Raw genomic sequence first — 27,727 nt, 5'->3', positions numbered from 1 at the left:
TTCTTTAGTTGGGACCTTGCTCGTTTTCCACAAGTGTCCTGATTTTAAAGGGACAGTACTGGAATCACAGAAGCCACCCCAGTGTTTTATTTGATCCTGGAATATCCCGGTTTCCCCCCCCCCCATCTCTAGGAGAATAATTAAAAGTGGTGTGTGCAAAAACAGAGTCCTGTTTATACTGAAAATAAAATACCTGCACAAAAAGAATTTCACAAGGTGGGTGTGAGGGTTCCCCTGTTTCTCTGCACTTAAGAAAGTGTTGTAGTTCTGTGGCTTACCAACATCATCATGTTTTCCTGGAGTACCCGTGCAATCCACACTGTAGGACATAATTTCTGTGGGCATTCCAGGATGTGTGATGCAGCTGAAAAGCAACAGAGACTCTCTCATTTAAGTACACAGAAAGTCATCCGCACCCCTAAATTTCAGGAAACTTTGCCCATCCATCCCAGATTCATTGGGGGTATCTTTGCCTCCCCCAAAAATTGCCAAACGACAACAAACTCTACTGAAAATTGCAGCGCAGGTCTAATAAGTCAAAGTTCATTAATCTGGTGTTGATTCAGTTCTTCAGTAGAGTTGAGCTCTGGCAACTGAACCAACCGCAAAACCGAAAAAGGGCCGGATTCAGCTAAATAGTTGCGCTAGCGGGAGCCAATGCAATGAGTCCTGCTCTCCCCACACTTCCCCCAAAATTGGCTCTGAGGAAGCGGGTCAGGAGAACCACTAGAAGAGGTCGGGGCGGGCAGGTGGGTAAGATTGTTCCATTGGCCACTCAATGCTTGCAATCATGGAACGAACATAGGAGCACAATGTTTAAATTCCATCTTGTATTTTATACTTTCTCTTTTAGAAACGTACAGATTGTATATTAGAGAGAAGCTCTTGAGAGCAAGAGTTCTCCAGGATGTCGTACCGAAAAGAACTAGAGAAATACCGAGATCTGGATGAAGATCAGATCCTTGGAGCACTGACAGAAGATGAGATCAAGATGTTAGAGGATGAACTGGTAGACCTAGACCCTGATGTAAGTGATTTTAAAGGACAGGTCATGTGAGACTTCTTGAAGTGTGTGAAAACATCTATGTTGGGCATGCTAAGCAATGAAATATAAATAAACAGGAGACCCTTCTGCTACTGTTTGCAGCGGTAGACCATCTTTAGATCTGCTTGGGCTTGGAGCCAGTGTGGTGTGGTGGTTAAGAGCGGTAGTCCCGTAATCTGGTGAACCGGGTTTGCATCTCCGCTCCTCCACATGCAGCTGCTGGGTGACCTTGGGCTAGTCACACTTCTTTGAAGTTTCTCAGCCCCACTCACCTCACAGAGTGTTTGTAGTGGGGGAGGAAGGGAAAGGAGAATGTTAGCCGCTTTGAGACTCCTTCGGGTAGTGATCAAGCGGGATATCAAATCCAAACTCTTCTTCTTCTTCCTTCACCCTCTTCCCCCCCCCCCAAAAAAACTCTCCTTGGACGTGTGCCAGGTTTGATACACAGTCTATTTTGGAATCTTACACCTTCGCTGTCTGCTTAATTTGAAGCAGACTCTTGCCTGCGAATGTTGGCACCGCTCTCTGTTTGGCGGTGTTAGGAATACTAGAATTGCCACATTGGTTCAGATCATTGAGTCATAGAATCTTGTTTAGATTTTTCCACGGCGGGCACTCGTGGTAAAAAGATGCTGCTTTAATTCCTTTTGATGATCTACTGTTGCTACTGGGAAACTGAGACATGGTTTAAATGTTAGGTGAATGAGCCTTGGGCTCCCCTTTCCCTTTTCCAGTACATCTGCGAGGAGAAGATTGGAAGTACAGTACAGTACAGTCATACCTTGGTTGTCGAACAGAATCAATTCCAGAAGTCCATTCGACTTCCGAAACTGTTCAACGACCAAGGTGTGGCTTCTGATTGGTTGCAGGAGCTTCCTGCACCCAATCAGAAGCTGCGGAACACAAGTCAGACGTTTGGCTTCCAAAAAACGTTCGCAAGCCGGAACACTCACTTCCAGGTTTGCGGCGCTCGGGAGCCAAAACAGACACGTACCAAAAGCGTTCGACAACCAAGGTACGACTGTAGTTTGTTCTGTGATGCTTCCCCAGTGTGACCACGTCATTGCCATCTGGGGAGGCACAGCACAAAAAAATAATCTGAAACATTTGTGCTATAAAAAGTTGCAGGATTTAAGCAGGAAGCTTCAGGGCAAAGTTGTATGTCGACTCCGAAACATTTGGCGGTGCAGGCAGTATTGAAAGGATGGTCGCATATAATGGCACAATACCATTGTTGGCACAAAACATCAGAAATGCACAAGAAAAAGAACATCTGGAGGGGCTCTAAGGTTCTTTTGTATTGTGCTAAACTCTCTCTTGAGAGTCCCATGGACTGCAAGAAGATCAAACCTATCCATTCTTAAAGAAATCAGCCCAGAGTGCTCACTAGAAGGACAGAACCTGAAGTTGAGGCTCCAGTACTTTGACCACCTCATGAGAAGAGAAGACTCCCTAGGAAAGACCCTGATGTTGGGAAAGATGGAGGGCACAGGGAGAAGGGGACGACAGAGGATGAGATGGTTGGACAGTGTTCTCGAAGCTACTAACATGAGTTTGGCCAAACTGCGAGAGGCGGTGAAGGATAGGCGTGCCTGGCGTGCTCTGGTCCATGGGGTCACGAAGAGTCGGACACGACTGAACGACTGAACAACAACAAAACTCTCTCTTAGAGACCCCTTTCATACTGAGCTGCAAAGGTGTGCTGCTTTCTTTGGGTGGGGGGAGGGTGATGCTACTTTTGTGCATTTCCACTCGCCTTCTTCCCCATGTACAGTAGGAATATTTGCCAATATGTAAATACCACAAAAATGTCCATTGTCTCCATGCTGTTTATGCCGTGCACAGAAGCCAAATTTGTTAAGAGGAACCAGCGATTTTTGTGCCAGAGACAGCCATTTGTCGGGTAGGGTTGAAATGTAGACCTCCTACATTTGTGATGGGATAACCCAAAATTATACACGGTTGGTGGAATTCGGCATTCCATCAGTGCAAGCATTTTGGCTTGTGAGATGGAACAATCCTCCCCTTTGCACACTTTTCAGAGAGTTCTCCCCACCCCCCACCCCAAGCCAGTGTTTGGGGGACTTGACAGAAGGAGAGGGGGAACAGAGCCCCGTTGCATAAGCCCTTCTGCAGGGCTTCTGCTGACAGCAGGAGCGCCATCTATAGGGGGCAGAAAGGGCTTAAGCCCCCTCAATATCTGTGGGCAGACGGCTGAGCTCCAATACTGAGGGCCCCCCAAACAGATCGGCCTTCCACCTGCAAACACGCCCTCCATGTTGGTGCGGCGGGTGGAGGCAAGATGTGTGGGAAATCACCTTCTGTGCTCCCCATTCCCCTCCGCTGACCCCCCAGATTGCGCATTATGTGCATATGACGTCACACAATGCCAGGCCCCCTCAGTGGGGGGGGCAAGCGGGCGCCCCTGGATGACAGGACTGATTAATTGAACCCCAGCCAGAGAAGCGAATGAATTGTGGATTTGTTTTATTTTTCAAGCTACCGCTTCTCAGTGCAATGTAGCTAGAAGTCCTGTGAGGACTAGGCTCCTTCAGGGATATTCCAGGAACCTTCCCTCAGTGTGAGATCTTAGAAGTCTTTCTCTTAGAGATCTAAGGAGAAGTGTGCTGGTGGCATGCCACCCACTTGCTTCCTAACAAGTAAACCTGCCACCAGCTTCCCCTGTTCCGGTCAGCAGGTGCAAAGAGGTGTATTTGCCACGCAGACATTTATTCCAGTTCCTCTGTACTGAGAGGTCAGAACGGTGGCAACAGATTTACTCACATACATTTATTTTTATGTTTTTGGGAGCCACGGTGTGATGAGCTTTCCTGTAGCTCCCTGGCTGAAACTGCCTGGCATTCATGGTGGGAGATACAAAGCCAGTAAAGATGGGGGGGGGGATGGAATGATGTATTCTGGAAAAGGGTCATGGCTGGCCGTTTGGAACCTTGAAAAGGATCACTCCACGCTGCGACATTTTGTTGCAGATTCCACTTACCTCTTTAAAAAGAACTTACCTGGTCATCTCCCTACACACTGTGGATGCAGTCAAATGGGTACATTCAGTGTGCGGTGTTTTCAGTGGTATCTTATATTTAAGAATATGGGCTGATGAGTGATGGTGATGGTGCGTTTTCCCTCCCTTTCTCCGAAATCTAGAATGCATTATTGCCTGCAGGAATGAGACAGAGAGATCAAACGAAGAAAACACCCACTGGCCCCTTTAAAAGAGATGACCTACTCGCCCATCTGGAGAAGCAGGCAAATGAGACTGAAGACCGAGAAGATCTGGTTCCTTTTACAGGGGAGAAAAGAGGTATGAGACAGTCAAGTAACGATGCCCGGGTGTTTCTCAAGTTTAGGGTATGTGTTCTCTGGATTTTCAGTTAGCCCCACTGAATGAATCGAGGTGATGTTGAAGGTTAAGTCTCCTATTTCATTTCAGTAATGGTTGCTCAGGCAAACTTCCCACTGACTTGGCTGGGTTCGCACATGACATCAAACCATAGTTCTTAAAGCAAACCATAGTTTAATGTGAGTGTGCAGCCTGCTGGGACACACTGCCCAGACGTTCTCACAGCGCTCCTCCCCTGCTCCTGCCATGCATTGGACAAAACATAGCAGAGTGCAGCATGTCATGTTATCCAGATGTAGGCTTCTGGTTTATTTCCACCCAATAAACCCCGAGTGCTAAGCCAAGGACAAACCTTGGTTGTGACTAACGGCATGACAAGCCAGACTCTTAACTTGCTTACACGCTTCTCACTCACATTAAATCGTGTGTTTTAGGCCACCGTGTCATGAGAGATGCATGTAGATGGACATTCGTATTGGGTTTAGGAATGCAGAAAATTCATAACCCACCTCCAATATTATATACACTAGTGGCCAAAATTGTGGAAACCTTTTGGGGGGAAATGTATTTCTGAGGTTTGATGGGTCATAACACCACTTTTTTTTTGGAGTAATACCATAAAATTATATATCAATGGAAAGATAATTTAATGAAAAACATAATGCAACAAAGTTGGTTCAGTTATCTATATTCTATCAAAAGTTATATCCAAATAACCAGAGAAAGGAAGCACAACTTGCTTAGGTTGATATGCAGTAGTTTTCCTTCATTTGAATGTAGCCAGTGCTTTTTTTCTGGGGGGATGCAGGGGTACGCACACCCCTAAACTTTTTGTGAATCTAAGTTTGGCCTCATTGAAGGGCAGTACTTCAATATGAGTAGGAAAATGAGAGTACCCGTAAACATTTTTTTTTTAAGAAAAAAAGGACTGAATGTGGCCATTCTTCTACTTGCACTTGGAGAGAGAGGGAGAGAGAGAAAGAAAGAGAAAGAGAAAGAGAGAAAGGGCTGATTTAGCTGTTGTGCTCCCCATGTGGAGACTGTCAAAAAAGCCCTTCCCTACAGGGTTGGTCTGTGTGGGGAGAGTTGCATTTCAAAGGGCCTTGCCCTGTTTGGCACATCGCTGGCAACACCACCGCTGGCTTTTCCGCTTCACAAACAATTGCTGCAGATCGCTGTTGCTAGGAAGGGATTACACAGAGGCTATAAAATGTACATGGGCCCACAGTAGTCGGAGTCATGGGGATGCGGGTGGCACTGTGGTCTAAACTACTGAACCTCTTGGGCTTGCCGATCAGAAGGTCGGCGGTTCAAATCCCCGCAACGGGGTGAGCTCCCGTTGCTCTGTCCCAGCGCCTGCCAATCTAGCAGTTCGAAAGCACGCCAGCGCAAGTAGATAAATAGGTACCGCTGCGGCGGGAAGGTAAATGGTGTTTCCGTGCTCTCTGGTTTCTGTCACGGTCCTCCGTTGCGCCAGAAGCAGTTTAGTCACGCTGGCCACATGACCCGGAAAGCTGTCTGTGGGCAAGCGCCGGCTCCCTTGGCCTGAAAGCAAGATGAGCGCCACAGCACCCCATAGTCGCCTTTGACTGGACTTAACCGTCCAGGGGTCCTTTACCTTTTGTTTTGTTTTGTTTTGTTTTGTTGGAGTCACTATTCCTGTGAAAAGGTGGCATCCCATAAATGTTGAGTAGCCAGGATAAGATGAATTACACGTCCATGTTACAGCTGAGTCCAGGGAAGGCACACCTGCCTTCATGAAAAGACATCTCCTTGGCCATTGTGGTAAATGGGATGGTGAAGAAGAAGAAGAAGAAGAAGAAGAAGAAGAAGAAGAAGAAGAAGAAGAAGAAGAAGGAGAGTTTGGATTTGATATCCCGCTTTATCACTACCCTAAGGAGTCTCAAAGTGGCTAACATTCTCCTTTCCCTTCCTCCCCCACAACAAACACTCTGTGAGGTGAGTGGGGCTGAGAGACTTCAAAAAAGTGTGACTAGCCCAAGGTCACCCAGCAGCTGCATGCGGAGGAGCGGAGATACGAACCCGGTTCCCCAGATTATGAGTCCACCGCTCTTAACCACTACACCACACTGGCTCTACACCACACCGCTCTTAACCACTACACCACACTGGTGGAGAGGATGGAACTTGTGTCTGATCCAGCAATGCTCTTACGTTTTATTAGAAATGCATGGTAGCAAAATTCCATATTTCAAGCTTCCCCGAACTCTAGACGAGGTGGGCTTCTGTTTTGATCCTGAAAGGCAACTCTTCCTTTATTTTTATTTCCCATCAGCACTTTTATTTTGGAATATAAAGTGACACGCATTGAACATAACTGTAAACCCAGCAGACTTTTCTCAATTTTAAACCCACTCCATTAACCCCCCCCTTCCCCTCCTTCATTCCTCCTTAGAAGCCCAGCCAGCCTGTCGCCTGCCATTTGGGAGCACTAAACCCAGGTAAATGTTGGAAATCTGATAACCAATGAAACAACAGAAATACACATATCAAAAGAAAAGGGGAGGGGAACACTCTGAACAGCACAAAACCACAAAATCAGTCTTTGGAAATTTTCTTAGCAATATATCTAAGATCAATAAAATGGAGACCAGGGAGTGGCGTGGTGATTATACTGGTGGCATCCCCCCCCCAGTTACATTTTAAGTCAAAATTGCTGTTTTGGTGTTCTCTGCACCCTGGAGGGATCTCCAAAACCAAAAAATGTTTGAGAGCATGCAGATCTTTACTTTTGTAAAAGCCCACCCTTTCTCTTCTTCAGTATATGCTTTTAAAAACCTAAAGTGTCTAGAGAGGGCAGTGCCATACAGGATTTCAAAATTTATTTTTCTGCTTGATCTCGAGAGGCAACCAGGGAGCAGTTGGTTCTTTGTGAGGCCTAAATTTAGCCACGCTCAACCTTCGAGCGGCTTTCGGGATAGCCTGGTCTTTGTTCTCCTCTCCATTCTGCGTCTGCAGGGGCAGCAAGGACAAAAATAGCCCCAGTGTCACATTCCATGCCCAGAGCAATGAGTATGCTATCTCATTTACAGGCGTCTCCCAGATTGTTTTCTTTAAAAGTGCCTCTTTTTCTTTCTTTCTTTCTTTTTATAAAGAGTTTATTGGTATTTCCACATAACACATCAAATAAAAACATACAAACTACAAAAAATAATCATTCTACATATAAAAACAAACACAACAAACAACACAAATAACAATCGAATAAAAAAACAAAAAAAACTAATACATACCTCACACACAGGAACACACCAATCTATTAATTATGGTCTTGTTTCGAATCTTATTTGGGGGGACTTCCCCCGTTCTCTCTCCTGCGTTCAATTCTAATTTACTTTAGTAACTTTGTAACTTGTTTAACAAATCATTCACCATTGTTCTTAATCTTCAAATAAACATCTTATATCATTCAACTTATAAATATCAAATAAAACATCATATGCAAATCTTAACTTCTTATATCCTTTTTTCTCTTAACTCAATAAAACTATTTTCAAAAGAAAAAGAGGCACCCTCTAACCAACACCACCTTTTAATCTATGTATTTTTCCTTACAATATAGTGGTTGGTTGTTCTATAGTATTTTCAACCCTTTGTCCCTGCTCCTGTGTGTTTGTGTGTATGTTTGCTTTTAAGATTTTGCTGAAAGGACATCTGTGGGAGGTCACTGGTTGCCCCCAGATCTGGTGAGGCTCATTTGACATAAGTAGGAAACCTAGCCTTCGGTATAATTGGCCCACTCTTGTGGAATGCTCTTCCGATAGAGATTAAGCAGGCGCCTTCTATACGAACTCTCAAACATTTGCTGAAAAGTTACAGGTGGGTAGCCGTGTTGGTCTGCCATAGTCAAAACAAAATCGAAAATTCTTTCTAGTAGCACCTTAGAGACCAACTGAGTTTGTTCCTGGTATGAGCTTTCGTGTGCATGCACACGAAAGCTCATACCAGGAACAAACTCAGTTGGTCTCTAAGGTGCTACTAGAAAGAATTTTCGATTTTGATTTGCTGAAAACTATTCTGTGCTGCCAGGCTTTTGCAGACAATTAAGAAAAACATTCTTTGTAAAAGTCAGCTGCTGACCTTTTAATTTTTTTTGTCATTTTTAAGATCGTATTGTTCGTTTTTTTAAAAAAAAACAAAATTGCAATGTACAATTATTTTTATAAATGAAATAGATATACAAGGTTACATATCTCCTACCTATCTGATCTCAGAGTGCTATCGTTACTACTAAAAGTAACGACTACTAAACAGTGCAGTTGTACCTCGGTTTTTGAATGCCTCTGTTGACGAACATTTCAGAACTCGAACGCCATAAACCCGGAAGCAAATGCTTCCGTTTTCGAACGCGCCTCGGAAGTCGAACGGCTTCTGCTGAGTGTATATGTTATCTTTCTTAATTTTCTCTATTAAATTTGCAGACCTCCCTTTGCGTCTCGTTTTTCGAACGTTTCGGAACTCAAACAGTGTTCCGGAATGGATTATGTTTGAAAACCGAGGTACCACTGTATTGGCTAACCCACTTTTTTTAAACATTAAATTGGAGTTGTTATCAAGCATCTCTTTCTTTCTTTCTTTCTTTTTTTACAAATGACTTAATTGGGATTTAGTTGTCCCCAGTTTCAGATACTTTTTACAAGTGTAGTAGGCTTAAAGTTTTGAAAGTGAGGCGAGAAAAGCCATGGGCTGTTAACATAATAAGCAAAACGGGAACAGTATAAAACCAGGATTCTGAAGTTTTGAGTGAAGACCAGGCGAAACACAAAGAGTCCCTCGCTTGTGGGGTGAGCAGGGAGAGATAGGCAGAGCGATGTGCCCACCTTATTTGGCAGATGAAGGCGGGTGGGCGGCCGTGCCAGTACCCACCCTGCCGGCCATCACACAACCAAGCCCCCTTAACTAGCCTGCCTTGTGCCCCGTAAACTAGCCTGCTGCTAGACCCTGTTGCCAGTTTTGAAGTAATATTCAGCTGTCAGGCTCTGTACACGAAATGGTGAGGGGCAAGAGAGCGCCGTGTTGTCCGTTGCCTCAGGCACCAAAATGTCTTGAGACATCCCTGGGGGGTGAGCCTGGCTCCTCAGTTTTGCAATTGAAACAAGAGATGTGCATACCAGCAAATCCAGTGCTGGAGCAGCTGTCAGACTTTGGCTCCTCACAGTGTTTCTGGCAGGCTGAGGACCTTTATTTTTTTATTTTGTTAAAGAGGATTGAGCATTTTTTTAAAAAAAAAATTCTTCAAATCTTTTTTAATCATTTCATAAAACATACAAAATACAATACAAACGCTAGTACAAAATACAAAATACCAATATTCAACACAAAAAGCACAAAAATCAAACAAAACTACCACAAACACTAAAAAACGTAAAAAACAAGAAAATAATTATTTTTTGTATATTCCATCTTCTATTAACATTGTATGGTGACTTCCTTCGTTCCCTTTCTGCTAAATTTCCTTGTAATACATCTTTAGCAGTTTATTGACCAAATTTATTAAATTGAATTGAATTTATTTTACGGTCACAGACCAGCTTTATTAAACATTGTTGATTATATAAGCATTTTTCTCAATTCTCCATTATTTCTTACTAGTACCTTTATTTTTTTAAAGCACCACATAAAGTTCGTGAGTTTGTTCACCTTACAGATTTTTAAGTGCAAAACTACTCCAGAAGGTAAGAGAGGTCCCTTAGTGCCGTTACTAGGAGGTGGGCAGCCAGTCAGTATCATGCACGGCCGACTTTTCCGCTTCAGCCTTGAGGAAAGGTATTTTCGGAGAATGGGGCTGAATGCAAGGAGGGTGTTTCCAGAGTAGACCTGCTGCTCTGAAAATAGGTAAAAGGTAAAGGACGCCTGGGCGGTTAAGTCCAGTCAAAGGCGACTATGGGGTTGCGGCGCTCGTCTCACTTTCAGGCCAAGGGAGCCGGCGTTTGTCCACAGACAGCTTTCCAGGTCACGTGGCCAGCATGACTAAACCGCTTCTGGAGCAACGGGACACCGTGACGGAAGTCAGAGCGCACGGAAACGCCATTTACCTTCCCACCACAGCGGTACCTATTTATCCACTTGCACTGGTGTGCTTTCAAAGTGCTTGGTTGCCAGGAGCTGGGACAGAGCAATGGGAGCTCACCCTGTTGCGGGGATTCGAACCGCCGACCTTCTGATCAGCAAGCCCAAGAGTCTCAGTGGCTTAGACCACAGCGCCCTCTGAAAATATTGCACTGTTTGCTACCCTTTGTTATCCACTGATTATATCCTGTTGTTTTATGTACTTTTGCTTAATAAAAACATACATGCATCCCTTTCAGGAGGATCAAATTTGAAGCTTTGGGTTGGGACACAGTAGCTGTTGTTTCTGGTGCTACATATTCTGTTTACTAGGGGTTTGTGGCAAGGAAACTTTAATCCCTGTTGTTAAAGCAATTGCCACGAGGCTGATAGCCCTTTTTGTATTTACAGGAAAAATTTGGGTCCCCAAGCAGAAGGCTATAGATCCTGTTTTGGAAAGCGTAACTCTGGAACCAGAACTGGAGGAAGCACTAGCAAACGCCTCAGATGCTGAGCTCTGTGATATCGCTGGTAAGACATGAGGCTGCCTACATTTGGCTTTCTTTGTAATTATTCCTATCAGTTTGGAAGCCACCTCACTACGTTCAGTCCGTATGTGCTGTTTCATCCTCCAGGTTTGAGATTGGGGGGGGGGGGCACCGTTCTGTAAATTTACAGCAAAAGCTGCCTCTGGATAGCACTGAACGGCTAACTCGTGCGATTTCACAGGTTATCTCTTCCCATCCACACAGCAATTTTGAACCTGTTTTTTAAATACAAGGTGTGACCGGAAAGGTCGGTGAATGGTCGCAGAAATCGGACAGCGAGAAATATTTGAATATACATACCTTAAAGGTAAAGGTAAAGGACCCCTGTCAGTTAAGTCCAGTCGCAAATGCCTCTGGGGTTGCGGCGCTCATCTCGCTTTACTGGCCAAGGGAGCCAGCGTTTGTCCGCAGACAGTTACAGGCCTTCAAAGTAGGCCCCCTCTGATACAATGCACCATTGACAACGTACATAGAAACGTTGGTAACCTCTGGAGAAGTCCTTTTTTCGTACTGCTTTCAGTTCCCTCATCACAGCAGCAGCTTGGACGTGTAAAATGTTGGGAAATCTGTGTCCTTTCAGTGAAGATTTCAGTTTTGGAAAAAGAAAGAAAAGAATACGGAGGGTGGGACATAATGATGATTTCATGCATAATAAGCAATTCTTCCGCCATCATTCGGACGGACAAACTCTGATCCCACATCAATAACTCACAAACTCTGTCGATATTTTCCGCTGCTCTGCTTGTTGACGGTCTGCCAGACTGAGGGCCATCTTCGATGGTTTGCCACCCTTCACAGAAATGCTTCAACCACTCATACACTGTCTTTTGAGTTACAGCTTCATCTCTTTACACAATTGTGAGTATTTCGTGGGCTTCCAATGCCAATTGTATGTTCGAATATTTCTCGCTGTCCGATTTCTGTGACCATTCACTGAACTTGTGTGTGTGTGTGTGTGTGTGTGTGTGTGTGTGTGCTCTACTTGGAGTGTTGGGTTAAGGCTAGCGTTTAATTGAGAAGTCTGTTGTGCAGATAGCAAGGTGAGAGACCACGTAGTGTAGGTGAAGAACCCTCTGTGACATCTTTGAATACTTCTACTGTCTTCATCCTTACCTCTGTGCTGCTCCTCAGTGTGTTTCTGCCACAAAGTCACAGCCAGTCTTGGATTCCCTGATTACGGCTCAATACATCTGGGTGGTGCAGCTGAGACAGAAAATTATCTTCATACAGGTTGCTCCCCGTTGCCTTTCTTTCTGTGTGTAGAAACTCAGCCCTAAATTTTCCTCCCGCACGAGGAAGTGATGTCCTTAAAAGAGAATTAGACAAACCCACAAAGAAGAAGGCTATGTTCTGCCTCCACTGCTGGAGGCAGTATACCTCTGCATACCAGTTTCTGGGAATCGCAAGCTCTCAGGTCCTTCTTCCAGGGTCCCTATACGCATCTGGTTGAGAACAGGATGCTAGATTAGATAGGCTTTTCATCTGCTCAAACAGAGCTTTCCTCAGTGCCGGATTTACATACAGGTATAAGCTAAGCAACATATAGCTTAGGGCCCCACACTCTTGGGGGCCCCCAAAAAATGTAAAGGGAAAAAAACTGGATGTATATTTCCAAAATATAAGATAAAAAGCAAATAAAATAAAACCTATATACAGCAACAATGCTTTGTTTTGTTTTGTGTTGTGTTGTGTAGGCTCCTATGATGTAAGTAATGGGCCCTGCCTGCTAGCCTGCTCCCTAAAATATCACTGGTTTGCTCGTTTCTATATAAATTACTTTGATAAAATACATTTTGTTATGTGCAAATGACTTTAGATACCTGTTAGGTCCATAAATTACCATATAGCATATATTCAACACAAAAAAACATTGACAATTTGTTGTTGACAAAGGACAGCTGGACATATAAAGTGCCCCATTACCTTCAGTAGCTTAGGGCCTCATCAAACCTAAATCCAGGCCTGGCTTTCCTTATATTCTTACTTACCTGCATTGCAATGTCACAGCGGTCTACACTGTGTCTTGCCCACCCTCCAGCAGCAGCAGCAGCTGATGTGGTGCAAGGAACCATGGTGCTCTGTGATGTGACAATACAGGTGAGTGATGCTTCATTTTGCTGTCAAGGAGAGGGAAAGTTACCGTGCAGATGCCATTTTCAGTGTTGCATCCAGTTTTGTCAGGGGTTGGACTCAAGAGGAAGAGGAATGGTGGAGATCACACACACCCTTCTCCTGACGCTGCAGCAGGAGGAGAGGAACATAGCATTGATTTACCGCAGGGGTTTCAGGAACTTGAGGGAAGTCACAGCTCAGAGACAGGCGAACAGAAGAGTTGGGAAGTGTTAAAAGAAAGGGGGGGGGAACTGCGGCAGGGCAGCCAGCTGGCACTTTGTCACTGGAGACTATTTCCGATTCCCCTTCCCCCAGAACTCGGCGTTCAGGAACAACAGAATCAGAGACATTTGACCACGGGTGGCCACCGTAAGGGAAAACGATGCTGCTAGGAAGGAGGGAGGTGGGGCCCAGTTTGGAGCAACACCATTGTTAAGGCTTGTGGCGTTCTTTTGTCTCTCGCTGTTAGCATCGAATAAAACTCATTAAAAAGGACTCTACCTTGTTTTCTCTGCTTTTGCTGCAGCCGGGGGAGGTATAGCTTTCCCGAAACCTTGACAAGTTTGGACCTAAGCTGCCGCTGTAATGCAGTCTACCCTCTAATCCTGTTTGCCCTCCAGATGTTGATGGACTACAACACCCAGTTTCTCTGACCCATTGGTCTTCCTAGCTGGAGCCTGTGGGAACTGGAGACCAGCCGTATCTGAAAAGCAAACTGTCTTGGCTTATTTCCCAAGAGTTCGTATTAACACCCGACTCGCTCGTTTTGACTAAAATCCTCTTCCCCTCCGTTCATCTCATATTCATGCTCATTTACTGAATCCAACCCGTTCCTTCCTCCTTAAACTGTGTCTTGTTTTTTCCAGCCTGCTGTCTGTTCCTTCCCATATTCCCATGACATCATCCATCTCACTAGAAGCCGCAGAGGGACTGTAAGAGAACCTTGCTGGTGGCCTCGTGGCCCTGTTTAGGAATGCTTTGGTCCTGCTGCTCTGCCCTGCTGTCCAAAACGGTTTTGCTGCTTGGTCATTTTGTATTTGCAAAAGGTTGCCTGTCTGCACTGTGAGTTAGGGCTACCACCATAATAAGCCAGGGAACCATTTGCTTAGCTGCTTTCTTCATTCACAGACACAGATTGGCAAGCTGATCAACTGAAGCTTGCGAAGACTCAGAGGTTCAGGGCGCCTCGTAATAATCCAGGCGTGTGTCGCTGTGGCCTGTTCTCACCTCCTCAGGAGCAGGTGCACTCGGTGGACCAGCTTAAACTTGGCAAAGGCACTCCTGTTGTCCCATGACTGACACCCCGGCAAGCGGGGGGGGGGGGGGACGGGACGGTGCATTGTAAAAGCACTGTGTAATCATCTGCTAAAAGGCAGTCTGTATCCCACATGTCTGCAAATGTGTACATGATCCATTTGGGGGCAAATAGCGCTGACTTCCTCCTGCCTTTGAGTAGCATATATGATAAGACTGTACGGTTGTGGGCAAAAGCCTGCGTTCCTTTCTTTTTAATTTCTGTACTTGAATAATGATGGCTGTTGGTAAGAAAATGAGTTTGCCTGAATGTTACTAACTGGGTGTCTTACAATAAAGTTTAACAGGATATTCATTTCCAGTGCATGTTTATCTGGAAGTTAAGTCCAAGTGGGCTTATTTCCCTAGGAAGCCTATTTAGGATTGTATCCTTAGTCAGGCTTATCAGATTAGTTTATTTAAAATTATTTCAGCCATTTGAAACACTGCCCCTAATTGAGCTTATATATATATTTTTAATGAATGTTTAAAAAAGAGAGAGATGGTTACAGGCACTGTCTTTGAAAGAGGCCTTTGCCCCTTTTCTCCTATATACTGAAGCAAAGGCCTCTTCTAGGATATGCAACTAACTGACATATAATACTCATAGAATGAATCAGTTGGGATCAGATTGCAGACATGGTAAAGATAAATTCTAAGCTGCTCTCAGGTTTAAGGCTACACAGGATGTTGCATGTTGCCAGATCATTTGCCCGAGGAGAGATCCAGCTGTTACTGAATGTATTTCTGCCTGCTGCTGAGTGCATGTCATAAAGTGAATCACATGAACAAACTCTGAAATCAAGCCAAGTTCTGACAGTAACAGGAATAATAATAATAATAATAATAATAATAATAATAATAATAATAATAATTTATTTATACCCGCCACTCTGGGCGGTTTCCGACAGAATGTTAAAATACAATAATCTATTAAACATTAAAAGCTTCCCTAAACAGGGCTGCTTTCAGATGTCTCCTAAAAGTCTGGTAGTTGGTTTTCTCTTTGACATCTGGTGGGAGGGTGTTCCACAGGGCGGGTGCCACTTCATACATATTTTTTTCAGGCCTTTGCAAGTTCTATAGGTGGAACACATCCCAGACAAACTAGAGTCAAAGGGTGGCTACCGTTTCCCTAACAGTAATTTGTTGCAGTGTGCATGCAACCCACTTGGCAAAGTAGTCATTTATGACATTTTGCCAAATGGTGAGGATAATTTTGCTCCTTCCTTTGCTGCTTCCCCCAGATTCCCCCAGATTTCCCCTCGATCTCTGAACCATTGCAGTAAAACTCTCCTTAACACTTGGCAGGATCGACTTTTCACCAAGTAGCAACTTGCTGATTTGTGTATAAGACTTATGGTTTAGTGCAACTTGCACAAGCTAGAATGAGCCCAGGCAAAGCCACAGCAGGCTCACACCACCTTCTGCATGACTGGGGGGAAAGACTAATGCAGAGTTTAGTTTCACTTTCCACGAATCCTGGTTTATCCCTAAATACAAACCAGAAATCGTGGTTTAAAACAAAACTGGCTAAACAAACAGGAAAAACATAACTGACCAGAGTTTCGTTTTAAATCGCAATTTCTGGTTCTGCCATAACAAGCCAGGATTTGTGGAAAGTGAAATAAAACTCTGCAGAAATCTGTTTCCCAGTTGTGGAAGTGGACCAGAGGAGGAAACATACGAGCCTGAGGATTTGCTTGTACTCACCTCGGCTCATGCATGTAGCACTAAACCGCAGCTTAGCATTACAGGCAAACCAGTATGTTGCTACATGGTAAAAGATCATCTGTAGTCAACTGAAGTGACTATTGAGAAACATGGAATCATATCCTCTCACAATTTTTAAGTAAATTGTGTTGAGTCCCAACCAGCGCATTGGATCTTCTTGCATTGTCCACCCAAAATGTGAACAACCTAATCGAGCTGAGTTCTGCGGTTTCAAGCTTTTCCCCCTAGCCTGCTATGTATCTTGGCCAGATTCTCACTTTCCCAAGAAAGGAGTTTAGCTATTTTGCTTAACTTGTTTTGTTTTATTATTTCTCTCCTCTCTCATGTAGCTATTCTTGGCATGCATACCCTGATGAGTAACCAACAATATTACGAAGCTCTTGGAAGCACGACTATAGTCAACAAGGAAGGTTTGGATAGTAAGTAAGATTCGCAGCCACATGACATATTCTGGACACCTGAGCCAATAGGTATAATGTTACCGGTACTTGTTGAATGAATGCATATCCTTAAGGTGAATCGTCACCAATGTATTTTCTTGGCTTTGTCCTGGGAAGGGCTAGTGTCTTCTCCATGATATTCTAGGAGGATTCGTTGTCTAGTGTTCCACTTCTAGACTTTTCTTTAATGAGAGAGCAAATTCCTCTCTAAAGAATGGGTGACTCAGGGATCATCAGGTCTGCTAGCTGAGAAGGACTTATTATCACAGGTGTGGGGATCCTTAGGCTCTCCAGGTGTTGCTGAACTACGACTCCCATCAGCCCCAGTGGGTATGTGAATGGTTGGGGATAATGGGAGTTGTAGCTCAGCAAAATCTGGTGGGCCAAAGTTTCCCCACACCTGCCCTTTCAGCAGGTCTACTGCTGAGTAAGCATTTAATAAAGAATCAAATAAATAGTTCTCCTCTTTCCATTCAGGGAAGACCCATCTTCTGCGGAGGTTTTGATTTTTCTTTCTTTCTTTGTTGCTTAGTTCCACCTGTCTTTTAAGCAGTATAAAGGTGGCCCCACCATTCACCAGTATTGGGGGGGGGGGGTGGGTATGGGACCCAGTTGGAATTTGAATCAGGGTGAAAATGCACAGGAAGAGATACTAAAGGAGGTACTAAATCTGAGTTGAGGTTTGTGCTGCAGTGTAATGTAGGGTAGAGGTGTGCCCAGCCAGCGGTCAGGAATGGCAGAAATTCTAGTGCAGGCAGCAGCATTGGGAGCGGCGCTGGGTAGCCACCCCTGATTTAGGAGGAAAGTTGAAAGCTTTTCAGAAATACCTGCTTGTGCATAACCAAAGACAGAATTGAAAAACATTTTCCCCCAACCACACCTAGTATGCTTTCATGGTCATTTAGTGCGGCTTGTTGTAAGCACATTACACTTTGTGGTTATGTGCTAAAACTATCCTGTGCCATTTCTATGTAGATCCAATATCGGAGAATCAGATTTCCTCTTTTATTCCCCAAACGAAATGAAAGCTGGCAAAAGCAGTACGGTTACCAGGAATGAGAAGCTGCAGGGCTCAAACCTAGAGTCCTGAGAGATGGGCGCTAGCTTCTTTCTCACACTAGGGGAACCGGTCAGAGGAAGAGACACTGTAGCCCTTTTCTCTGTTTATTTGTTATCCCTGCCGCACTACCCTTTCCCATGCAGGCATAATCAAGCCCACACAATATAAACCAGTTCCTGATGAGCCCAATGCAACCGACGTAGAAGAAACCTTGCAAAGAGTGAAAAACAACGATCCAGACCTTGAAGAAATTAATCTCAATAATATAAAGGTATGAATTCCTTCCATTCATCAAATAGCGGAATGAATGTAAGCTGTGCAAGAGCATTATGGTAAAAAGGTAAAGGACCCCTGGACGGTTAAGTCCAGTCAAAGGTGATTACGGGGTTGCGGCGCTCATCTCGCTTTCAGGCCGAGGGAGCCGGTGTTTGTCCACAGACAGCTTTCTGGGTCATGTGGCCAGCATGACTAAACCACTTCTGGCGGAACGGGATGCCATGACGGAAACTAGAGTGTATGGAAACGCTGTTTACCTTCCCGCCCCAACAGTACCTATTTATCTAATTGCACTGGTGTTCTTTCAAACTGCTAGGTTGGCAGGAGCTGGGATAGAGCAATGGGAGCTCACTCCGTCTCAGGGATTTGAACCGGCGACCTTCTGATCGGCAAGCCCAAGAGGTTCAGTGGTTTTTAGACCACAGTGCCACCCGCAAGAGCATTACAGTGAAGCCTGTGCAGGAGAAATACCTACAGATTATGTCACTGGCATAGGCCTGGTCTACACAGACAGTAGAATGGATTTTTTAATGTTGTGTTTTCCTCAGTGTGTGTAGTTATGATGCCCCCCAACAAAATAGAACACACTGCCATTGACTGCATGTTTCTCTTTTGAAGGACATTCCCATACCAACTTTAAAAGCCTATGCTGACGCCCTGAAGAACAACTCGTACGTGAAAAAGTTCAGCATAGTAGGAACAAGGAGCAATGACCCTGTCGCTTATGTAAGTATTAGGCAGATTACTTTCAGCTAATCTTCTCGGGGAAGTGTTTAATGGGACTGTCTCCTTTAAAGACAGTTTGCTGGATGAAGAAGTGTCAACATGCAAGTCCTGTGTGAAACATCTCTTTCATAAACTGGAAATAAGGTTATGGCAGCAAATGGAGTTAAGCACAAGGCCTTGGCCTTTTGGGTCTGCAGTCATATATCAAAAATACCAGAAACTGTCCCAGGCACTACAGAATACCTGTTTCGCTGGCCTGACCAAGTATTGCTTTGGTCTGATACAACAGCAGGAATCTTAAGTTCTTACAACAATAAAATAAGCTTTCTAGTTATTGATGGTGATCTTATTACTTCTTTTGTTTATTATTATTTATGGAAGGCATTGGCAGAAATGCTAAAAGTCAACGGTGTATTGAAGAGTTTAAATGTGGAATCAAATTTCATTTCTGGATCAGGAATTCTGGCACTCGCAGAAGCACTGCAGGACAACACGACGCTAATTGAGCTCAAAATTGACAACCAGGTAACATAAAAATCCATGTCCTTTCTGTTATACAAGGAAGCACAAAATAAAAAGTTCTGCTTTATGCTCAGAAGAGAAACAGAAATGTTGCATGGGGAGAATTAAATAAGTGACACATATTTTGTAGATTGTATGCACAAGTAAGGGACGAGGCAAATTCATCCTGTGAAGACAGGCCTAATGTTTGCACTTAATGCTGAGCCATGGTTTGTTTTAACCATGGTTGGTTCAACAAACCACGAGCCATCTCACATCTCGGCAAAGAAACCATGTTTTATTTCTCCTAAGCTTGGTTTGCTTTTCAGATGCTCTTGCTTCATGCCTTTGAAGCGTCTGGGTTGTATGACTGAGCAAACCATGGTTAAGCAAGGTTTTTGGCTTTAAATATGACACCAAACCATGGTTAGAACAAACCATGGTTTGTAAGCAAACAATAAGCCATGGCTTTACATTCTGGTTTGTTGGCAGGAAACAAACCATGGTAAGTCTGGTAGGCTGGGTTCATACATACCATTGTTAGGCTAAAGAATCACTTAGCAATAAATGTGAGCCGTGCCAATGTAAAATGAGAGCTCAGCATGACTGAGTCCAGCTTCCCCCCAGCTTTACAACTGAAATGTCTTGCATGCATTTCATTCCAGTAACTGAAGCGCTAGCTCGGCTGTCAGTTTTGTGCCTTCTCTCATGCTTCACCAAAGCAGTTTACTTCTTGAATTATTACTGTTATGAAGTGCAGCCTGAGAGCATAGATCCATTCAGCCAGTTAAATGTTTATTATTTGTAGCCAGTGGTCATTGCAGTATAAATCACAGAAAACAAACAAGGCAATCCATGAGTGAGTCAAAACATTTATCAATTTTCAGAACTGCAAATCATTAAAACTTAAAATTCTGTTATTCCATGAATCATTTAGATTTTTTCAAAAATCCTTTTGACAATCAACATTGTTTTGGGTCAAAGCAAGTAGACTATGACTTTCTTGCAGCTAGTGGATATGAGGGGAAACAAACATCACTATATCAACCAGCAGTCACCTAATTTTGAAATCATCTGGCTGACTTTCTAAAAAGAATTTGTATAAACGGCAATGCAAGATATAGCACACATTGTCTTCTGTCTCTCCTGAACCACAAAGATAGCAATTGGTTGGCCTATTAAAGAAATTATTCTTCAGGCGTAGTTTGAAATCTGAGCTGGTCTTAATTTCAGTATGCTTGGGATTCTCCATATTTTCAAAGTCCATTTTGGCTGCATCAGCAATAGATTCTTCACTGACCTTCAGAAATGGTCAGAAACATCCCATGATGACATTACAAGGGAAACTGGGCAAGTTGACAACATTGTGCCCAGCCTTCTCTGTTCTGCAGGTCTTTAAAAAAAAGTTTTGCTCAGTGTTGTTCTGGTTTCAGTGATAGGTTCTTCCCCCCCCTCCCGGATAGAATTATAGAATTGCAGGGCTGGCCTGTCTGCTAAATGAATAAAAGCTTCTAACAAGGTGCCTGCACATGAGTATACTCACGCAGTGAAAGTGTGATGGACTGTGACCTTTAATAGAAGCAGACTGAGGCAGCCTGCCTCAGTTGGCAGAATCCAAGGGGTGGAAAAGCGGTGGCAGCCGCTTCTGGGTTCTGGCGAGACCTCACAAGAGCCCCATGAGATTGCCAGAACCTGGAAGCCACACCTGCTCAACCCCGGTAAGCAAGGTGAGGGGCAGGGGGTGGCATGTGTCACAAACAAGACGGCGCCTTCCCATCTTGCCTCAGTCAGAGAGTAAGTAAGTACTTTATTACGGTCGACGACCAACACACACACACACACACACACACACACACACACACACACACACACAAAAGACACATACAGAATCAATAATAAATGCAATTTAAAATTGATCTGAGATTTGATCTAAAAGGGGTTGGCCGTATTAAAGTACATTAAAATTAATAATTATTGCTTTAAAAGAATAAATTTAGAAATTAATTAAAAAATCAACCATTCAGATTATTATAATACTTAAATCAAAAGAAGGATCAGGAGCCACCTAATTGTGCGGACCAAAGCTTAATAGCGACAGCACAGAACTTTGCCACCGCAGCTGTGACCTTAGGGTTGGCATCTGAGAGGAGCCAGTGAGCGTAGTGTTCTTCGGGACATCCAAGTGACTCACATAATAGCGGAGAGATAAGTTCATTCCGTAAAGCCCTATAAAAGCGGCAACGGAGAAGTACGTGGTCTGTAGTCTCTACTTCTCCGGAGTCGCATGGACAGAGTCTGTCGCCCAAAGGAACCCCCCTATACCTCCCATCCAATACGGCAGATGGCAGGACATGATTTCGGGCCAGTGTGAACGCCCTTCTGTGGGATGGGACCTCGAGCTGAGTAAAATTCCTAGCTGGGAGTTGTAAGTATCTCCACTCCTCTGGGGTTAAAAAAAGAGGGACTTAAGTCATTTTGCCTCTCGATAGCCATTAACCTCTGCTTGACTAATGCCCTTGCTGTGTTGTAACTATGTGAACACAGGTAAGCTGGATGTAGACCTATGCTCGTCATCTTTTTTTCTATGGCTTTGCTCCAAGAGGAGCGATGTTTATCTTTTAATATCAATGGGGCAAGGCCCTGAGGATTAAGATGAACTTTCAGCCAAAGGTTACAGGCCTGTGTCCAGAGTCTCGCCTCGACGCAGACCATGCCAGTCAGAGAAATGGAAGCATGTGTCATGCAAAAAGCGGCGCCTTCCCATTTTGCCTCAGGCTGGCCGCCCCTGTGGAGCTGGAGTAAGATATAAAGTGGGTGGGGAAGTAAAAACTGAATGGGTTCCTGTACTAACTCCTTTTCCTTTTTAAAATAAAGAGCCAGCCCCTAGGCAACAAGGTAGAAATGGAGATTGCGAGTATGTTAGAAAAGAACGAGTCTCTCTTGAAGTTTGGGTATCATTTCACTCAGCAAGGCCCCAGGCTTCGCGCATCCAATGCCATGATGAACAACAATGACCTTGGTGAGTTGTTTTCTGGAAAGTGATTGGGCTCCTGTTTATTTCTCTTATTTTCTTTGGTCTGTAAAAGCAGTTGCGCCCAGAGGTGGCACAAATTCCTGCCTCTGCCCCGGCCAATGCAGCGCTGATATATTGACTCTTTAGCAGACAGAAGTAGTTGCTTTCCTCGTACCTGTAGCAGTACTAAAACACAGGATCCCAACACAATAGCAATCAACAAGTGCTGATCAAGGATTAATAATCAACCCCTCAGATGCCGTTGAATGCCTGGAAGTAAAGGAATATACCAAAGTCAACACCGGGGAGTCCACAACCAAAATTACCATCTCCCACATCGCCATCCTCCAAACTTCTCTGTGGGGGAGAGGGGCGCTCCAAATTCTGTTTGGTGCCCTCATTTCCCCTAGTTGCTGGTGCTTCAGTGCCATTTTTCTAACACTCCCCCCCCCTTTCCTTGTTCATGGTTGATCCCAGCCAATTGGGGAACACCTAGTGAGATTGTGATGTGGCAACCCGTAATGGCCAGTCAGATTTGGCTCTGCGCTGCCACCACAGGGGGGCAAAACAAGTCAAGTCAGAGTGAGGGTTGCCCATCCTGAATAAACTGACTCCCTTGAAGCATTGCTGAATTATTTTGAAAGAGGGAGGGGGGTGTTGCCAAAAGTATTTAAAAAACACACCCTAAACATTGGGGTCAGCCCTGTATGCATATCTCAAGCTGCCATATATTGAGGCAGAACATTGATTCATCTGCCCCCGCATTGTCTACTTTGAGTGACAGCTGCTCTTCAGGGCCTCAAGCAGAAATCTTGCTTGGTTCTCTGTGATCCTCTAATGGAAAATGCCAGGAACTGAATCTGCACCTGAAGCATATACACTTCATACACAGAGCGCACAAGCCCTCCGTATCTCTGTTCTATGAACAATGGGATGTCTTGAGGCACTGAAGACTTAGCATAGTGCCTCAGCAGTGATTGTGGGTGATCAAACCTTTTTAAGCAGCTGCTGTGCAAAAGTTAAGCTTGTCTATTGCGATATTTGTTTTATATTGCGCTTCTTCTGGTTGGTGGTACCATTGGCTGAGTTGGTGCAATTGCACAGATTAGTCCAACTTCACATGGGACAAAGTTGTTACTAATCTAAGCTTTGTATTTGTGGGAAGAGCAGTCGTCAGTTTGGCTGGGAACTGCTCAAGAGTTTGCTTCCGTGGTGGCAGGAGCTGTGCAAGAGAGATCTGACTCAGTTCTTATTTGCAGCTCGTATACATCGATGTGATGGCCTCTGGCATAACACCTCAGCCCCGGAACTGGAAGATGTATAAGTATAGATTCTTCCCTCACCCACTTTTCTCTTGCCAATCACTCTTTTTTGTTCGTGGGCTTCAACCTGCAGTGCCTTCCTGCCAACGTCACTTGGTTTTTACTGTCTCTTTTCAGCTTCTGTCATGGCTTTGCTATGGATATGTTTTATTTTTTAGATACACCTTCATTTGCCCTGTTGCAGGGAGTGGAGTGTGGGGAGAGAGCCGCCTCTTGCCTTCATTGTAACATGAATGTTCTCTTTCAACTTTTTCTTCTTCTCGGTCTTATCAGAATGACTGAAAACTAACTCTTTTGGAAGCAAATACATTTAAGGGGTAGAACAGGGGTGGTCAACTCCCAAGATACTGTGATCTACTCACAGAGTTAAAAACTGGCAGTGATCTCCCCCCCCCCTTTTGGGGGGTTCAGGTCAAAGCTCTTGAGCTTTTTTTAGAAGAAGAAGAAGAAGAAGAAGAAGAAGAAGAAGAAGAAGAAGAAGAAGAAGAAGAAGAAGAAGAAGAAGTTTGGATTTGATATCCCGCTTTATCACTACCCGAAGGAGTCTCAAAGCGGCTAACATTCTCCTTTCCCTTCCTCCCCCACAACAAACACTCTGTGAGGTGAGTGGGGCTGAGAGACTTCAAAGAAGTGTGACTAGCCCAAGGTCACCCAGCAGCTGCATGTGGAGGAGTGGATTACGAGTCTACCACTCTTAACCACTACACCACACTGGCTCTAGGGAGGAGAGCCCTGTTTGGGGGGGGGCTGGTAAAAGTTGAAAGTTGTTAAGCTTCTTTGGGGGAGCTGTGATCTACCCGTGATCTACCACAGACATCCAGTGATCTACTGGTAGATCACAATCTACCTGTTGGACATACCTGAGGTAGAACATCAACAAACGGTAGCCTGTGGTTTCAAGGGGGGAGAACTTGTAGTGTGTGTGTGTGTGTTTCATTTGTGAGGTGAGAGACGCTTATATCTTCCCCCATCCTCGTTGGCCCTCCTCGCCCCTGTGGGCGGCTCCGCCTGGCCGCGGGGAGAAAAGCCCTTAAAAAAAAGAAAAGCCCTAGGCAAGCAGGCTGCTTGCCTTTGCTTTTCTTTTTTTTAAAACGGCTTTTCTCCCCGCGGCTGGGGCGGAGCCGCAGTGATGGTGCATCGTGACATCACAATGTGACGTCACGATGCCCCGCCCCCAGGGATGCATCCGGTCGCCGCCCCGGGTACCGAGGAGGCTTCCTCCGCCCCTGCCAACAGGTAGATTGTGATCTACCGGTAGATCACTGGGTGTCTGTGGTAGATCACTGGTAGATCACTGGCTCCCCCCCCCAAGAAGCTTAACAGGGCTTTCCTCCCTAAAAAAAAGCTGAACAACTTTGACCTGAACCCCCCAAATGGGGTTGTTTTTAACTCTTGAGTAGATCACGGTCTCTGGGGAGATGGCCCACTCCTTGGGATTGCATAGTGAATGTGGCTTAGCGGTCATTCCTTGGAACTGTAATACAGTGGTCGAGTATCAAATAGAATTCCTCAAATTAAGATTCCTAGGATTCTTGAGCGATGGAGAAAGGCAGTCTCGAGCCAATATAAATTTGTGGGGTAGAAAGGGCCTTGCATGGATGTCACTACGAAATTGCCGTCTTGGTTTAGGTTGTTTCCAGAGATTAGCGGGCTTATTACCACGGATTTTACACACTTCTGTGTGAAAGAAGTATTTGAGAATTTATAACAGGCTTCCTCAACCTCGGCCCTCCAGATGTTTTTGGCCTACAACCACCACCATCCCTAGCTAGCAGGACCAGTGGTCGGGGATGATGGGAATTGTAGTCTCAAAACATCTGGAGGGCCGAGGTTGAGGAAGCCTGATTTAGAATATTTCTGGAAACACACTGCCCCCAAACCGGACAGGCACATAGCGGCTCTTTTACCTCAACTGTATTTCTTTTCCTTTTCAGTGAGGAAGAGGCGGCTCGAGGACCTGAACGGGCCCATCTTTCCCAAGTGCCGGACCGGAGTGTAGCTCTTGGCTGTGCCGATGGCACTGGATTGCGAAGTCTCGTGCTCGCACTGGATTTGCAACACTTTGGTGTGGAGCAAACAGTGCAGAGAATTTGTGGTGCCTGCTTTTTTTTCTTCTTCTTCTTCATATGACATCCTTGTGCACTGAAGGTTTAAACGAAATAGTGATTGTAGGCAAAGACCCGTATTATCATTGTGTGGAGAATGACATCTTCTTGTTTGTTTGTTTGAGTAATCCAGTTTGAGCCTGTTTACAGTAAGGTGCTAATTTTGGATTCTGACAAAATAACATCATAGCACAAAGATGGCTTCAGCTGATAGAGACCGTAGCTTAATTTTGGTATGGGATTTTTGTGTGTGGTGTGATATGCATGAGTAGTGAACGACAACAAAAGGATGCGATGCTACTCTGCAAATGTAGCAGAAATGTTAAAAAAATACTTTTATTTTTATTTTGACAATTTCCAGGAATTAGAAAGAAGCTACTAGTTTGACAGCATTTCTATCAACCCAGTTTGCATTGTTATTTTTTTTTTTAAGGACTTGTGAATTGCAGCCGCCTAATATCCACAGCCCTGCATTGCAACCTAAGTTTATAAAGCATCTGTTAATAAGTCTCTACACACCCACCCAACAGAAAGAATGTAAGGCCACTCTTCCCCCCCCCCCCAAGCAATAGTCACAAGAAGACAGCTGCCGACTGGGATGTTGGTTGTTTTTCTCCTGCAGAAGAATCCAATACCTTAAAACAGTGAATTTGCACATGTTGTTCTCTTAAAAACGTCTTCTAATAAGCACAAGGAAGTGTCTAGACTCTTTATTCTTCTGAATGGCTGCTTTGTTTATTTGTCAAACTTCTGTTTCAAGAACTGCCCTCGCTATTGTTGCCTTTGATCAAATGGGTCTTCTGCCAAAAGAGAAGGGTGCTGCCTGCCTGGGTGCAAAATCTCCGTGGCGATGTTCACTTTATACCCCATCAAAGAACCCCACAAAAACCAACAGGAAAAGAGGGGCAGAGATTGGATAGGCCCCTTTCAAACATGGCATGGCACCCTCTGCCGAACTTATTAAAATGAATGGCAGGTTCATTGCAGTGCTGCCTGGTCCGTTGCAGCCAGCCTTCCAATGTTGCGCTGCTTGTAAATTACCCCTTAATAAACCGTTGCTCATAATAACAACCTTGGCTGAAAATAGATACTGGACCATTCCTGCTAGAAGAATCAGAATCTGATTAGCACCTTGTTAGGCTCTTTAAACCCTGCATCGCATCTCGTAGCCCAAAGTAAAATATGCCACATCTTGTCTGCCACCTTTCCTCCTGCTTGCAGATCCAGGAGTCCAGAGGGGTTTGCCTCCTGTTGCAAGAAGGTGCTAAACTGCAACTAGATACACAGGCACTGTGCAGAAACGTATATTTGCAGTATTTCCACCAGTTCTGCCTATACGTTGGGCAGTTGCCAGAGATGCTTCTTGATTAAGCCTGCCTTCTCTGGAAGCCAATGGACACCAAACTATGGGGCAGTTTTGCTGCATTTCCAAACAGCCTCTGCTTCTAAGCCCAAGGTTGTGTGCATTTTGCTCCACCCACAAATAAAAACTCCAGACCAAGGAAGGCCAATTTGTACAACCTATGCATGTTGTGCAAATATAATAACTTCTGTTCCCTTGCATAATTCTGCGTCTCCTAAGCTGTATCCACACAGGCGTTTATCTTATTTCCTCAGCTGTTAATTTCCACATTACTGTATGTTTGAGTTTTCACGTGAAGTAAAAGCCACTTCCAGAACCAGTCATACCTTGGAAGTCAAACGGAATCCGTTCCGCAAGTCCGTTCGACTTCCAAAACGTTCGAAAACCAAAGCACGGCTTCTGATTGGCTGCAGGAAGCTCACTTCCTGAACAGTCACTTCCGGGTTTCGGGAGCCAAAACGTTCGAGAACTAGGCTGTTCGACTTCCAAGGAACGACTGTATAGTGGAAGTTCCATGTGCTCATTTCCATGTAAACTGCTTCCTGGGGGGGGGGGGGGGAATCTGTTTGCAACCCATTAACCCAGGAAATAAGAGTGAAGTGGCGGAATTTGGGGGACCATGTCAAATTGCTTCACAGAGGTTTTGCCTCCCCCATTTTGGAACCTGCTAACCACCTTTACTCATCTATATGTGCATTTTAAGGGACTTTTAAGCCCCCTTTCCGAGTCCTCTTACAAACCTGTGGTCTCTGGTGTCTTTTA

The 27,727-nt window shown here is 44.6% G+C and overlaps 1 protein-coding gene and 1 long non-coding RNA gene across 4 annotated transcripts in view; one reads left to right on the top strand and one right to left on the bottom strand.

Annotated features, from left to right (window-relative positions):
* Positions 1-26,295, top strand: part of TMOD1 (tropomodulin 1) — a 37,555-nt gene extending 11,260 nt beyond the window's left edge. Inside the window, exons 2-11 of one of the 3 annotated variants that reach the window (XM_033173142.1) lie at positions 854-1,027; positions 4,208-4,364; positions 10,884-11,003; positions 16,489-16,578; positions 17,803-17,930; positions 18,554-18,661; positions 19,043-19,186; positions 22,037-22,181; positions 23,435-23,493; positions 25,432-26,295. In XM_033173142.1, the coding sequence (XP_033029033.1) occupies positions 908-1,027; positions 4,208-4,364; positions 10,884-11,003; positions 16,489-16,578; positions 17,803-17,930; positions 18,554-18,661; positions 19,043-19,186; positions 22,037-22,181; positions 23,435-23,493; positions 25,432-25,434 (1,074 nt within the window). In that variant the 5' untranslated portion in view covers positions 854-907 and the 3' untranslated portion in view covers positions 25,435-26,295. Of the gene's footprint in view, positions 1-853; positions 1,028-4,207; positions 4,365-10,883; positions 11,004-16,488; positions 16,579-17,802; positions 17,931-18,553; positions 18,662-19,042; positions 19,187-22,036; positions 22,182-23,434; positions 23,500-25,431 lie in introns of all 3 variants that reach the window. The other 2 variants (XM_033173141.1, XM_033173140.1) reach the window with 2 other exon arrangements.
* On the bottom strand, positions 16,404-27,309 carry LOC117060694. The gene is made up of 3 exons (XR_004428021.1): positions 26,806-27,309; positions 24,338-24,340; positions 16,404-16,415 (listed from the first exon to the last, which is right to left on the bottom strand). It is a non-coding gene; the product is annotated as an uncharacterized LOC117060694 (long non-coding RNA).
* Positions 27,310-27,727: the final 418 nt, after the last annotated feature.

Source organism: Lacerta agilis, chromosome 16, assembly GCF_009819535.1.
Source record: "Lacerta agilis isolate rLacAgi1 chromosome 16, rLacAgi1.pri, whole genome shotgun sequence".
Classification (NCBI taxonomy): Eukaryota; Metazoa; Chordata; class Lepidosauria; order Squamata; family Lacertidae; genus Lacerta; species Lacerta agilis.
Note: the sequence above shows the minus strand (reverse complement) of the source record. Positions and strands in the feature narration are given on the sequence as shown.